At 38.5% G+C, this 16320-nt stretch overlaps 1 protein-coding gene across 5 annotated transcripts in view; it reads left to right on the forward strand.

The window, feature by feature from the left end:
• MAGI2 (membrane associated guanylate kinase, WW and PDZ domain containing 2) overlaps positions 1–16320 on the forward strand; it is a 1418773-nt gene that overhangs the window by 1240222 nt on the left and 162231 nt on the right. For 3 of the 5 annotated variants that reach the window (XM_065939769.1, XM_065939770.1, XM_065939772.1), the window contains 2 exons: positions 8244–8335; positions 15764–15956. In XM_065939769.1, coding sequence (XP_065795841.1) covers positions 8244–8335; positions 15764–15956 — 285 coding nt within the window. Of the gene's footprint in view, positions 1–1261; positions 1304–8243; positions 8336–15763; positions 15957–16320 lie in introns of all 5 variants that reach the window. The other 2 variants (XM_065939768.1, XM_065939771.1) reach the window with 1 other exon arrangement.

The raw sequence follows: 16320 nt of genomic DNA on the forward strand, positions 1-16320 counted from the left end.
CTCTGGGAGTCAGACAGGGGATAAAAGGGGATGGAAATTCAAGAAGTAAATTCTAAAATCAGTCCTTGATTAGAAGTTAGTTTGTCAGAGCATTTTGGTGGTAGCACAAGTTGACAATGTAACCCAAAGTACTTTCATGGTTAAAAATGAGCCCATCGGGGCTGCAGCAAACTGAGTGTGATTGCTGAATGGCAAGTAGGTCCTAGTGAGATTACGACAGTATAAAGATTATGGTGTCACTGTTACAACTAATGGAGGTGTTTAGAAGGGCACAGTCTTCCATCCCTGTTATAGCTCCATCTTTATGATGAAAGAATATTTCTCAATTCATAATCCTAAGCAGTTACACTAAACAGGGAGGTTTTTTAAACAATAACAGTTTTGCTGGAGAGCTAATTTCCTGTGAAAATGCAGATTGCCTAGCAGGGAGTTTCATTCTCCCCACAGCAGTGAGACTAGCTGTGTGGGGTACCCTGGGGAAGCCTTGTCATCGCCCTCAAGAGGCTTCTATTTCATTTTCAGCGTTGCATAGTGAAGCAAACAAAGCTCAGTAAGAAAGCAATCAGAACTTGGTCTTCTAATTTTTTAAGTTTAATGATAAAATACCCATTTTTTCCATAGTATTTCATATGCACATTATAGAATATATATAGTAATTTACACTCATGTCCATAAACTTTTATGTTATATGTAACATGTTGTGGTATCATAGTTCTCATGAAGGATCCCTATTGCTAAAATAAACCAATTTTATTTAACTATTTATTTATAACTTCAACTATCCAAATAATTATAAGGATCAAAATATTTGGACTGGTGTACATAAATCAGCATTATCATTGATTGAACTTTTCACTTTCCATTTTGGTATTTGGTGACACAATATCATAATGTGATTTCAAAGATCTTTATTTATTGTGTGCATATTTTGGGTTCTGGATTGACTTTACTTTCAAATCAGCATTCTTATCATCAGAATCAAATCTTAATCTTTGGAAATGGTGGTTCTTTTTTTTCCATTCTGATCTAAAAGAATTCAGGCATTTGCCTGCATGTAAAAGAGATACATTTATTGACATATTCAAATATGTAAAACAGGGTAAATCTGTCCATTAACTCCATGGATTTTAGAGAAAAAAATCATGAAACACAAGAAAAAGACTGGGGGTGAGTTCTAATTACAACCAAAAAAAAGAGAAAAAGATGAATTTTTAAATGCCATAAATGAATTTCAATTTTAATTCCCCATTTTCCCATCCAGAACAAGTGCCACCAAGGACCAGTTTTCGAATGGATTCTTCTGGCAAGTATTCTTCAGTACTCACAGTCCTGTGAATGAAATGTCTTCCATTTTGTGTAACAAATCATTCTTCTGAGTAGTATCAGTTTTTTAGTATATAATCACCATGCTAATTTCACTCACCCACATAAGCATATATTTAAGGTAGAGGGCAAGTCTCACCAAATTTGACCTATATGGCAGCCAAGGAAACAAACAAAAGTCAAAAGAAAACAATCATTTATTCATTAAGTTCATTCATAAAATGCTTTAGTAAAAGACTAGATTAAAAAACCAGGTACCAAAGGAAGCTATCAGATTAACTAAATCATGCTATCCCGTTGAGAAGCTTCTAGACACTTGTAGCTACTAGGTGCTTGAAATGTGGCCCCTCTGAGTCTGGATGTCCTGTAAGAAGTGTGTAAGATCCACACTGAATTTCAAAAACTTAGTACCAAAAAAAAGAAAAAAAAAAATGTATGATATCTCACTAATTATTTTTGTGTTAGTACTTAAATAGTATTTTGGATATGTTAGGTTAAGCATATTATTAAAATTGTATCTGTTTCTTTTTGCTTTCTAAAATATGGCTACTAGACTTAAATAACCTGTGTAGCTTGCATTTTGTTTGTATTGAAAAGCACTGGACTAGATAATTGAAATAAGCTAGAGTATCTCAAAAGATTTGCAATTTAGACATTTCCATAAGACTTACTAGAAATTACTTTACTTTAAAACTACTAGAAATTTTGCTAATGTAGAATGAAATTATTTTCACATCAGTTAAATACTGATAACCATTTTTTTTTAAACCATGCCAGTTATAAAGTGCTACATTTGATAGTATTTTAAGTTAGAATAGAATAGTTTGAAGCTTAAGAGTAATTTTAGTAATAATTAAATTACTTAAATATTTTTGACCTAATCTGAAAAAATGTTTATTAATTTTGTTTAGGCTGAAATATTTAGTTTTATGGAAATAAAGGAAGAAGAGGAAGATTTAGATCTTCTTACTCTTAAGAAGTACTTTGAACAGCTGTTTAGACCGCTGGATTGAAAGCCAGAATACTGAAACAATTGTAGAAAATAATGTTTCATAATAATAGTACTATTTCAGGTCTGTAGGCTCACAACACACATCTCTAGAGTGTTTCCATGATGACAGCTCATTATCCATCTCAGCATGTTCTAACACCCCTTGGAGAATATATGTGCTTGAGATCATTTCATTCTATAAGTTCCCATGTCATTTTTTTGGATTTGTAGAAAATATGGAAGATATTGCTCAGCATTTTGTCTTCAGATAATGTATAAAGTATTTCGTTTAGCTTTGTCTGAAATTTTTAAAAACATAATTATATATATTATAAATTTAACATAATTTATATGTATATAATAATATATATTTTATACCAACTATAAAATCCTTGTAGTTTTTAAGAGTATCTTAGAACCAGAGGGAAAATGAGACCTAGTAATTACAGGTGCAAAATGAAGGCACGATTTAATTTAAGATTCTGAATCTTAGCTTATGGCCACAATAAGCACATTTTCTGCATTTCTCAGTTTCTGAATGAAAGAGAAGAACTACGTTTATGTAATAACTTAGATAACCTTGATATATGGGCAAAATGTTTCCAAAATATATATTACTTGAAAGAGGAAAGTTTTGATATAGTTTGAGCGTATTATACTACCATGCAATCCAGATTTTCAGGTTAAGAACCAATCCAAATATTTTGTTAAGTGTCCACACAAGTTAGGAAACTATTCTGAAAAGTTATGACTCCATCCAAAATAAATAGATCTTCTATACTACTTCTCATATTTATAAAAAGTTCTTTACCAAGCTATTTGTCATGATTTTGACTTGGATCTGTTTATTATAATTATAAGTTATTTTGCTAACTTTAATTGAATAGGATGCCCTAGGCAAAATTAATGATAGGAAGTCCTAATGTAATTAGGAAGCTAAGTGAAATCTCAATAGTAGAATAGTGTTGTGGTTTATCAGGTTCACTAGATTGGAAACAATTAAATTTAAGACACATTTATTTAGCAACTGGTGCAAGCTATTCATAATGGAATATTATAAACAAACAAAGATAATTATGCCATCACCAGGGTAGAATGTTAAGAAGAAACAATGACTCCATAGTCAGGACCTTTGAGTGGACAGCTGCACCCAAAGACAAGAAAACCAAGGTATGGAATATCACAGAAACCAAGACTAGAAATTGCTTCTGGAAGGAGATCTTTTTTCTTGTTTAGAAACAAAAGAAATCCAGGATCATAAAGGGTTTGTCGACAGTATTAAATGAGACATAGAAATCAAGCAGAATGAACAAAGAAAAATGGCCATTGGAAAAAAAAAAAAGAAAAGAAAAGAAAAATGGCCATTGGATTTGGGCGTTAGGATGTCATCAGTGACCTTAGAGCAGTTCAGTAATGCCAAGAGCACAGAAACCAGACTGGCAGGACTAAGTCAGAGAGGAAAGAGGGAAGGCTTGTGTCCAAGAGAGAAAAGGATGGGGAGAGCAGGGGAGTATTCAGGATGGGAAAAATCTGACTTAATTTTAAAATTCCGGTTATTTGAAGAGAACCATATGCAGAGTGGGAGATGGCTTCTACTATGGCTAAACCATGTCTGGTCATGTTCATATCACCAAAGATTATAAAGAGAAAAAAAGTGGAGAGAAGCGATTCTTTTAAGGCAGATGTGTATTAGTTATTGATCTGGTAATGTTAGATATGAGCAATAAAAGTTATTTAATTCCTGTTTAACTTGTTCTGTATCTGGAGTTCTTTGGAAACCACCTTTGATTTCTTCCTAGTACTGTCTTTCCTAGATTTCTTTATGAGGAAAAGCAAAAAAAAAAAAAAAGAATAACATTTTTTCCAGTAGAAAAAAAATGGAATGAATTCATTCTCTGTGCCAGACTGTGGTAATAAGCCCGTGGTGCTTATGTTTAATTAAAACATGAAAGGGGATTCAAGCACCAGAATTTAATTGACATGTTTACAGCAGCGTCCCATGTGCCAAATTAATCCATAAAAATGCCATTCTTTGCATTTTTGAAGCTTGAATACATTCACAAAATTAATCAGTTGTGTTCAGTTGCCCATCCTTTTCCCTGAAACTGTGCATGAAGCCATGTCTTTCAGAAGCTAGACCAAGGGTAGATATAGCATGTGAAGTCTTCCTGGAGTCTTAATGCAAAATAAGAATCAGCTTTTGGAATGCTGCTTTTCTTCATTATGACAGGGGTTGCCCTGCTACCTGGATGTAGTTTTTTCAATATTAGTGAGACCCCAGGATTAATCAGTACTTGTAAATTCTATCACCATAGCTTGTCCCAGAGGTCATGCAAAGTCCCACCTGGGACAAGGATCTTCAGGTGTTTTATTTCATAATGCCTGAGGATCCCAAGACCCACCTCTAAAGAACCAGCAACACTGGCCATGGCTAGCCATTGAACACCAGTATCCGAAGAGTTTTCTGACTCTTTTAGTCCATTTCTTCACAACCACTGCCTCATCTTGAGTTGCACCAAGCCATGCCTGAGAACACCTCTCATGGTTTCACAAACAGAAAGAAGAGGAGGAAAAATAAGGGAAGAAAAAGAGTGCAAATACAGAAAAATAAGGCAGAAAAGAAAGAAAAAAAGAATGTTGGTGGGGGCATGACTGAGTGACATCGAGTGACTCACGTCCCACTGAGTGTTCACCCAACCCCCTCATCTAACAACCTGCTAGGTGCATGGTTTGTAAACCAACTAGAGAGAGAAGTGAGGATTGTGAAACAGTGGGATGAGGACTGGCCCTTGAATTTCTTTGCTTTAAGCCTTTACACTGACAGGGGAAGAGATAAAGCATGTTACAGTCATTGTAAACATGTCATCACACCAGAACAGCAACTGAAGAAAAGTATCAGAAACATCATAATCTTTCAAGAGAGCTAACAAAGTGGGGAGGAAAAGTAATGTTTCAAGCTTTGTGCATGTAATTTTAGTTACTTTCTAAAGCCAGACTCAAATGGGTAGGGGGAAGGAAGGAGAAACCAAAGAAAAAGTGTCTTTCTGAAACCTCTTATTTTCCTTAAACACACGCAAAATACTACTGCCTTAGGCACAATCTATCATTTAAACTTTTTTATCCAGTTGACTATTTCTCTTAGGTTTCTATGCCCTGCAGCCTCTGAGTCTGTGTTCCAAAATTAACCAAAAAATAAAAACTAAATCACATCTGTGGCAGACTTCTCTAATGGGTCTCTCTTTGCCTCTCTCTATGCGTACATGTACCATGAAACTAGCCATCTCGGCCTGGAAGAATGGAAGGTGAAGATGACATGGTTGGCGTGTTTTGCCCCAGGTTTGAAATCAGAGCAGTCAGAGCAATAGTCAAGAGACCGGAATGTCGCCAAAATGCACACAAAGAACAGGGGAAAGAAAATATGTGCTCTGCTTACATCTTCAGAGTTAAATAAAACGAACTAGCAAACATCTGTATTTTTCTCCTAATTAAAAAAGAATCCTGAATCATTCATTAAGGAAAAACTTTCCAAATCTCCCAGGAATCACAGGATTCTCTGACACAAGACAACTCCCTTGTACATTGGCATATCTCAAAATTCCATTACTGGGACTGTTACAATTTCAGCATTTCCTTGGGGGAAAGTTTCACTTAGCAAATAAAACGGATCACACAGTAAACTCCTTTTAGAGCTCCTCATGCGATATGGATTGGTGCTGAAGCCACTGGAGAAACAATTTCTCATCATACTCAGCAGCAATGCAAAAATGAGAATATCTACAATTAGATGGCGGGTTCTGGTTTAACATGCTAACTCTGTTGTTTTAAATGACAAAAGTATATCATGCTCTCTTTGTAATTTTTGTTTATATATGGTCTAGAGCCCACTAAGCCTAAAGTAACCTGGAGAAGAGATTGATGTGAGCAGTCATACCATAACCAAATTTTGGAGGTTGAATAGTGATTGGGCATTGTCTGTCATCTCCCTTTGCCTTTCCGCCTCCCTTGGGAGGAGTAATGATACCTGCTATGGTTTCATAGGGTTGCTCCACCTGCTCCAGAGCCCTGAAGTTTTAGCACACTCCCCAATATGTGATTTCATATATGATGTTCTAGACCTCGGGATAAACTGAGCTCAAAAGTCAATTGAGACTTGTAGAGTATAGGGCAAAAGTTTCATTTTCCTTTTACCAAATGAGTCTAATTAACTGTTTAATAGGAACTTAATTCTGCTAAGTTGTCTTATCTTTCAAATATGAATGATTATACAATTCATAAAGGATGACTAATGGATGTGGAAACGCAGTTGGTTATTACTCTTTGAGTTTTATATTCATCGTTGACTGGGAAAGCCTTTGGTTATACATGCATCTGGTCATAAAAGGACGTGAAAGTCATAGTCTTGGGTGATATATACATATGTACATAGGTGCCTGATTCAGCTTTTTTCTTTCCCCTTGAGAGCACTAGACACACGCTTGTGCCTAAATTTCAGAAGTGACTTGCCTTCCACATATCACTGGGAAATCAGAGCCAGGTGGGCGGGCACGAAGGCAAGCCCCATATCACTGTACTCTGCTTACCGTCTCACTTTAGCAGCTTCCCTTCCTATAGACTCTAGAAAAGATAGCCAGGCCATTACCACCTATGACTATGACCATGTGTCCAAATGACTAAGACATAGCTTCCTGTCCCTTGAGGAGTCTCATCTGAAGTCAATCCCAATTTCCAGAACCATCCTGATTAAATAATAAGAATTTAACATTTAGCTGAATAATTGCTTCTGTCAGTTTTAATACCTCCTTTAAACCATTAAGGCCCAGAGATCACAAATACTTCTTAAGCAGAGGATGGTATTAATAAGTATTCCCCAAAGTTGCTGATTATTGATTAATATCCTAACAGTGGTTTTGAAAGTATGCACAACCCAGTCGTGATTGAGACATTTGCCCTTGAAGAAGATTCAAAGGGCCAGGGGCAAGGGAGAAGCTTAAATCCTATTTAAATCACATGCTCCTTTAAAAGTCAAAAGGTTTCTTATGGTTTTAGCTTGTTTTTTCTAGAATTGAAAATGACATTCAGAGGAATTTCTCATCCTATTTTTCAGTACATTTCCGTTCTTTCAGTTAACTACAGGAAAGTATCCCTCGTCAACTTTATTTTGAATGTGTTTATGAAGTCAGCAGTCAATCTACTAGTGGCTTCCACCTTTTAAAATGTTTGAGGGATAAGAGTTCACTTAGACTCAGGTAAATTTCTAGTAATAAGTTATGAGAAACCTGAAGGAGCTTTTCAGGAAATTAAAACTACACTCAGACCTCAATAGAGAACAGTTTCAATGTTATGTTTTCTAACTTTAATGATTTTAAAAGAGACAGCTTCTATTAGGTGTAAGTTTATACCCCTCAGCATGCACGTGCGCACACACACACACACACTCTAAGTGGGACACATCAAATCATAAACAGCTATTAGTAAATTACTAGACTATCCTTCACCAGGTAGTTCCAGGGCATCACCATCTGTTCCCTCATACTTCTAAAACAACCATCTTAGTCAGAGTAACATCCCTAAAGTGGCAGTCAATCTTCGAGGGCAATCTCAATGATTTCAGGAAAATAAATAATTACAGAGGCATTAATTTTTGTTTTTCTGACTCAGAAAATGTGTGTGCTCTTTCTGCCTATGGCAATACGCTAGTAATGTCCTTGGCTGGTCACTGTTAATCCAGAGACTGCCTAATTTTGGAATGTGTACTTTTTTGTCACCGTATATATATATATATTTTTTTTATTTCTGTGCTCGTCACTGACTCTTAACAGCACTCTCATCAATCACATCCACAAAATTAACTTATCATTGGTGTGTCCAGTTCCCCAGGGGGTAGGGAAGAGTCAGGATTCATTACTCAATGGGATCTCCTTTATGCCAGGTCCAGATTATAAGGAGCTGGATGTTCACCTTCGCAGGATGGAGTCTGGATTTGGCTTTAGAATCCTCGGGGGAGATGAGCCTGGACAGCCTGTGAGTTGAGTTATCTTTATTTCTACACTTTGAGTTATATTGTATATGTATGGCTGAGGTGAAATATCATTCAGTGTGATATGATAAAGGAAGTCTTTTAGGACTCACATAAAAATTTATGAAGTTTGTGTTTCTTGCTATTTAAGTTTCCAAAACTTGCCAGTGTTTCCATGCCAGTAAATCATCATACATCAATGCACATTTCATTAAGAGAGAGACATTACTCTTTCTTAGAAGGGATCGGATTCCTCTTGAATATTTCAGTTATTTAATTGTACTGGATACCCAGTCTCTTTGGGCAGCAGCTCACAGATAAACATGCAATATGACAGAAGATGTATGTGAGGAGATGACTCAGAACCACAGAACTGTGTATGTTTTCAATCAGAGCTACAGGGGAGAGAAAACCTGGGGATCAACATTAGTAGAATCAAGTTCAACACTTGCAGAGTGTCACCAGATTTGAATTAGGTGATTACAGTTAGAGGATGTTCACGAACTCAGCTTCAGTTGGCATAATATTGGGAATTTGGAAAGGGCTCTGAAGAAATTCTGTATAAATACATTTGAGTGAAAATATAAAATAACAGAGTTCATTAATATACAGAAAAAAAAAAACAGCAAAGCTAGACTTCTGACCATGTATTAAAATAATAGCCATAAAACACTCATTGTGTTTCATGACAAAGGATGTACCTTAAATCGTACCTAGCATGACTAAGTCGGGCTTCCCTAGTGACTCAGATGGTAAAGAATCTGCCTGCAATGAAGGAGATCTGGGTTCAACCCCTGGATTGGGAAGATTCCTTGGAGAAGAGAATGCCTACCCACTCTAGTATTCTTGCCTGGAGAATTCCATGGACAGAGGAGCCTGGGGGGCTACAGTTCGTGGAGTTGCAAAGAGTCAGACATGAGCGAGGGACTAATACACACACACAAGACTGAGTCAGGTTCATAAAAAGTTCATAAATGGTCTTTAGGCCCTGAAATACAATCAAGTCCTTTTCCTATATATAAACGCAAGTATAAGATTAAACTGCAAAATAAATGTAAGGTGAAATAACAGAGTTCCAGTTCTTCTCATAATGCTTACTTCAATACAGTCTTTGAGAAACACAAGTCTTACACTTACTTTGCTGGACACTCCTACCCCTATAGGCTCATGCTTGTCGCTTTGTGGGTAAACTAGCACCATATTCACAACACCGTTTTCCCTTCACACATCTCGCCCTCTTCAGAGGTAGAAGGGATTGCATGACTAAGTCACAGGGAAGGCATAGCATCAGCTGGTTCGAGAAGGGAAAGGCCTAGTTGAACTTAGCGTGACACAAAAGCACTAACAACAGAAGCGATGGAATTGTTACCCAAATGAAACTCATATTGCTCAGAATGAAGCTCAGGTGTGTGAATGCAGTATGGTCACCATCCAGCCTCAGGACAGCTTTCTACTGGGTGAGAAGACAGGATCTCAGGTTCCCAACCCTTCTGAACATTGACTTTCTGCTCCCTGTCCTTTCTCCCCTCCAGTGGGAGGGCATCCAGTATTTATGATAAGCCTCCTCAGATTACAGGTTTTACTGATTATCCTTATTGCATTTATTTGAATTTACTCTGGTTTATTCTTTCATTTGAATAATTTAAAACACAATCAGGCTGCAAGTTACAATTTTACAGTTAAACCATAAAGTAGAAGCCTAAATCTCCCTGTTGCATTCAAAGCCAGAATGTACTGTCTTGAAGGCCAGAATACTGCCCCTCCAAAAGACCATGTCAGGAAAGGTGAGTCTACTGTAAAGATCTCCCGTGTGCCTTTCCTTCCTGCTTTCCTCCGCTGTAAGTCCAGAGATAACATGCAAACAAAATGCACTAGCCTCATTTAGTTGCTATTGTGCTACAAAGGGAGAGGCATGTGAGGTGACTTGGTCCCGAACCACAGGAGGTCTCATAAATTATATCAAACGGGTTTCTGCCTCCATGTAGATGAAATGGTATTGACATCTCATGGTGCACGTTAAACATGACAGCACAGCTTTCGGCAAATAATGAACAGCAGGATCCCAGCTCAAACGAAGTGTATGGGCATTTTTCCTGCAAGAGGAAATACTTTTCACAGTTAAATAACAATAGAAATAGAAAGAAATAAAAAATTGCCACAAAGGAATGAAAATGAGATTTCCAGCTGTGATCTGAAAAGAGATGGGAAGGCATCAAGATGAAAAGGCTTGGAAAACACTGCAGTGGAGAAAGGCCTGTGTGGAGAAAAACTATGCATGGGAAGAGAGAGCTGATGATAGACGTAGGCCTTGGCATGAGGGTCCAGTGCAAACTCGTGAAAGAATTTCAGAAAGCAAGAGCCTGAAATCTGCTTGCCACCTTGTCAAGTTGCCCTGGGCTATAATTACTGCAGATCAGACTTGCTGGGTTTAGACTGACATTAAGTAGTATTGGGAAAGAATTAAAGCCTGATTCAAAGGACTGCAAAGGTGGTTTGGGTTTTCTTTGTTTCTTAGTTTTTGTTCTCTTTGTGTGTGTGTGTTAGTTTTCTCCCTGGCTTACAGGGATATCAGCCACTTGAATGTGAATTGCTATTATTTCATATCAAATGCTTCATTTTGTTCTGTGCCCTTACAGCCTATAAGAATAAAGTAGAGCTGTAGAGGTTTTGCTTTTCTTTCTTTTTTAGAGAAGACAGTTGAAAAGATAAGGCCAGATCAGTTGTTTGGAGAATGGGGGTGGTGGGGGGAAGGTTGGGGAAGATCTGTTTTTCCACGGAGTTGTTCCTTCAGGGCCAAAGCAACAGAGGCAGGATAAAGAACTCTCTCAAGACCAATGAGAAAGCTGATGAGTGGGGCTGAAGTGTCCTCAGAGGTTGAAGGATCCAGTGAGGTCAGAGGGAGGTGAGGAGTGGAGTATTTGCTGGGAAGGCTCACTAAGCAGTGCAGCCAGGGGTCACCAAGGCCAGAAGGAAAATATAGACTGATGGGTTAGGGAGCCCTGACCTTGCACTCAGCAGACCTGAAAAGTGACGAGTGCGATGGGGCAGGAGACTCAAGCCAGGCACCCGAGGGAAGGTCCTTCAGTGAACATAGAATATGACCGGTGTATCACTCTGTGGCCACCAGACCAGATGAGAACACTCAGAACCTTGCTGCTCAGAGTGTGTCAGATTTAGAGACCAGAGGCACCCAGCACCTCCTGGGAGCTTGGTATTCATGTGGAATCTCAGGTTCCACTCCAGGCCTGTAGAATCAGGCTCTCAGGGTAAGTGCAGTATTCTAACAAGCTCACGGTGTGATTCATGTGCACTGTAAAGTTTGAGAACTACTGATTTAAAGGATCAGATATTCTGAGGTATGTTTTCAAGAACTTAGATGAACATAAGAATATATATATATATATATATACATATATATATATATATATTTATGGAAGTCAATATGAGTTACAGTACAAGAAAGAATCATAGATTATCTAGTCCCTGAAGTTCCATTGGCAGATAGGAAATAAACCACTCAAATGTGTCAAGTGTACAAAGCATATTTTGAATTAAAGGGGAAAAAAGTGGGTTATTTTCTTTCCTGAATAGATGCACAGAGCTGGCTCTGTGTCAGCAGAGAAACACAGGGCATGAAGGTGCACATTGGCCCAAGGCTAAAGGACACCAGCAGTGAGAGCCAGAAGCAGAGACGGTGTAGGTGGTCAGCCTATTCCCAGCAAAGGCAGCAGCTCCTGAAGGAAGGTGCCAGTGAGGCTCATGTATGTGACTCATGGGCAAGCAGCCCTAATGCCACTCCAGTCCCCATGCTCAGCTCAACTCAAGCTTGTTTCTTAACCATAGCAACTTTTTTTTTGAAACAAGTGAGGATGGATTATACAATCTAATTATACAATAATATATATATACATATAATAATTATGCAATATATATAATAAGCTATGTTGAAGTATTATGATGACTACATTATAGGCGAATTTGTAAGATTTGGTAGAAAAAACTGAAGATTGAAGATTAAACCTTCAAGTTTAAAAAAAAGTGTGTCCAGTGAACTTCAGGCTTTGCTCAAATGTCAGCTTCTCAATGAGTCCTGCTCTAATCTGCCCTAACCCCACCTCAACCACAAAGTTGACACCCACCCAACATCCTACCTTGGTGTATTTTTTTCCACAGTACATGCCTACTAACACACAGCATGTTTTTTTATGTTTCTTTACTGTATGACTACTGGAATGACTCTTTAGGATGGGGATTTTTGTTTATTGTTCACTGAAGGTTTCCTAGCACCTAGGAGCATCCCTGGACTCCATGAATATCGGCTAGATAAATGAATTACTTAGTGAGGAGAGTACTTCATATCATAGCAAGCAAATAGAAAAAACAGATGTTTTACTGGAATTCTCTGTTTAATGGATGCTATTAAACTAGTCATACAGAAGATAACTTCAAGAGTATTTCTTTGCTGTTTTCCCACAGCGAGAGAGGTGTGAGAATTTTCCGATGTGAAATTTTGTTTTTGCTATTTTTGTAGAGGGCCCAATTGCAATGTTAGCTCTTAGTTGTAACCTATTTTTTTACTCCTTTTCATGAGTTAGAATCAAAATTACAACTGAATGGTGATAATTAAGCTAAGAATTTCACTAGCCATTTTTTCTCTATGCCTAGCTGTAAGCTCTCCCACTGAGGCACACAGGAAAGTTAAAGGTTGAAGCATTTTCTTTGGGATAACCCAGCCAAATGCAGCTCTTCACAGGGCTGTGGAAAAATATAAACATTCATTTTAACTGGTTTTTGCACAAAGTGCTTACTAAATCTTTGAAGTGCTCCATAGTGGGTTGAATCTTTTGAAGAATAGATTGGACTATCTTTGAAAGAATCTTGTAAATTCAGGCTGGCATAATGATAAGGGAAAATGGAAAATATCAGAAGCCTGCCTGACTGCTGACCTACAGCAAATGGGCATAGCCCAGTCAATCCAAGGCCGGAAATGGGATTCCCATGACAGTTATAATGAATCAGTCATCAGAGCACCGATGTTGAACATGGGAGCAAACCTACTGCCCACTTTCCTATTCCCATCCCCCAGGAATAGGGAAAAATAGCCATGGTGAGGGGAGGGTGGATTTTCATTCCTATTCAGTGAACCAAGAATATGAAGTCCTCAGGAGAAAAAGAAAACTCTCCAGCCCATAATTTCGCATATTAACTGAGAAGGCCTGGACATTCCGATCTGCTGGCTATGCCGACAGACCGCACTGAGCAGTGTGACCAAGTAGGAAGACGAACCTGAAGACATGTGAGCCTGCTGGGCATGATGGACCAGCTGCAAATTAACTGGAATCCACAGAGCTGAGATTTGAGAGAAATTAGTGCCTGAAAGAAATCAATCTGTGAACAAAGGCTCGTTTTATAAAGACTTAAAATACAACCTAGAATATAGCCTCTGTAATAGTATCAGACTAATGATAGCCACTGCTTTCAGATGCTGTGAGCCTAAGCCGCTTGACAAAAGAAAGTCTACTCCTTTGAACTCTATTGTCCTTGAGTTGGAAGAATTGTAGGTTTAAGAGCAAAACTGAAATACTTAGTGCTGTTGTCTTTCCTCTGTGACAAAAAAAAAAAAACAAAAAAAAAACCTTGCTAATGGACACTAATTGGAGTGTTTCTAATGGGAAGTAAGAAAACTTACCTTGTTGTGCCTTTCATTGCAGTCCCCATTTCAGGGATTTATGACAGTATGCACGTTTCCCAAATGTGTACTCCAGACTTCCTGGTATAGTTGTCATTTAAACAGCAGAGCATTGCAGGCGGCAGGCAGAACTGGGGACATCCTTTGTGTAGGGATATGCTCCTAGAAAATGTTCAAAGAAACAGAGCAAAACTCTGGAGGAGATTTTTTTTTATTTTATTTTATTTTATTTATTTGGTTGCATTTCAGTATGCAGGATCTTCAGTCTGCTTTGCAGCATATGAACGCTTAGTTGCAGCATGTGGGATCTAGTTCCCTGACCAGGTACGAATGCAGGCCCCCTGCACTGGGAGCTCAGAGTCTTAGCCACCAAATCACCAGGGAAGTTCCTGGAGGAGATTTACCTGAGTTTTTAAAGTAGATAAACTGTTCAACTGAGAGACATCATTGGGGGGGGGGCGGGGGGGTCTGCAAAATCACTGCAGACGGTGACTGCAGCCATGAAATTAAAATGTGCTTCCTCCTTGGAAGAAAATCTATGACCAACCTAGACAGCATATTAAAAAGCAGAAACATTACTTTGCCAACAAAGGTACATCTAGTCAAAGCTATGGTTTTTTCCAGTAGTCATGTATGAATGTGAGAGTTGCACTCTAAAGAAAGCAGAGTGCCAAAGAATTGATGCTTTTAAACTGTGGTTTTGGAGAGGACTCTTGAGAGTCCCTTGGACTGCAAGGAGATCCAACCAGTCAATCCTAAAGGAAATCAGTCCTTAATATTCATTGGAAGGACTGATGTTGAAGCTGAAACTCCAGTACTTTGGTCAACTGATGCAAAGAACTGATTCATTTGAGAAGACCATGATGCTCGGAGAGATTGTAGGTGAGAGGACAAGGGGACGACAGAGGATGAGATGGTTGGATGGCATCACCGACTCGATAGAAGTGAGTTTGAGTAACCTCTAGGAGCTGGTGATGGACAGGGAAACCTGGCATGCTGCAGTTCATGGGGTTATAAAGAGTCAGACTTGACTGAGCAACTGAACTTAACTGAAATGAACTGTCCAGGGAAAGTCAGCCACAAATTCTGCTTTGTTTTGTTTTGTTTTCTCCTTACCTCCAGCTTTTCAAAGCAAGATAAAAATTAAAAGATGAAAAGCATTTTGAACCTTTTATCTGAATTTAATAATATACAGCAGTCAGTTTGCCCTGACACTTTTCAAGAGCTCACTATGCGCCCTGAGCAAAGTTAAATGCTTCCCATGTGCTGTTTATTTCACATCTCCCAACAGTTCCGTAAAGTAGGTCCTATTATTTTATTTCCCCATTTTGCAGTGAAGCAACTGAGGCTTGCAGAGGTGCAAAGGCCTTGCCCATGGCCACACAAATAAAGAACTGGAGCTAGGATTTCATCCCCAACTTGTTTCATTTTAGAGCCCGTGTGCAGTGCCAGCAGCATCAGACATTTGGAGTTAAGGGTGGTGACTTACGAGCCAGCTAGCAAGTGTCCCCCAAACTTTATGGCCATGAAGAGCAAGTTCAAAACATCTGTTTTTCTAAGAGAAGTTAGCAACCTGGAAGAGTTAAAAGAGCATCCTTTCAGATCATCCTCTCATTTTCATTTTTCAAGTACATACTCAGCAGGTAGAGAGTATAAAATCTTCCACTAAATTACTACATGCATACATAGGAAGGAAAAAGAAAGTTTGAAACATAAATGTTCTTTTTTCTCACTGCTTCTGTAGATTTTGATCGGAGCCGTCATCGCCATGGGCTCAGCTGACAGAGATGGCCGCCTACACCCAGGAGATGAGCTCGTCTATGTGGATGGAATTCCAGTGGCTGGAAAGACCCACCGCTATGTCATTGACCTCATGCACCATGCAGCCCGGAATGGGCAGGTCAACCTCACTGTGAGAAGAAAGGTGCTATGTGGAGGTAGGTAGCTCGAACGAGCAGCAAGAGTAGGGTGTTAGGTGATATAATGCTTTGTGAGTCGTGGTCAGGACACTGGAGACAACATTTTAAATCAGTTTCCATATTATGAGGGGAAAAGACCAACCTAGATATTCCAAATGTAACAATGAAGTTGAAAGTGCAGATTTTCACCTCACTAGTATAATACATTTCTAAGCAGTCTTTGCGGCTGACATTTTTCATGGAGTCATTAAAAAATTCCTAGCAAAGCCTGGGGCTAATTTAAGATGTGTATGCCCTTTGCTTTTTAGTAGGTGCTAGTTATATGAAGAATATTATAGTAGTGAAAAATATAGCTTTTGAAAATGTTCTTCATTGTGTTTAC

Source organism: Muntiacus reevesi, chromosome 6 (genome assembly GCF_963930625.1).
Source record: "Muntiacus reevesi chromosome 6, mMunRee1.1, whole genome shotgun sequence".
Lineage (NCBI taxonomy): Eukaryota > Metazoa > Chordata > Mammalia > Artiodactyla > Cervidae > Muntiacus > Muntiacus reevesi.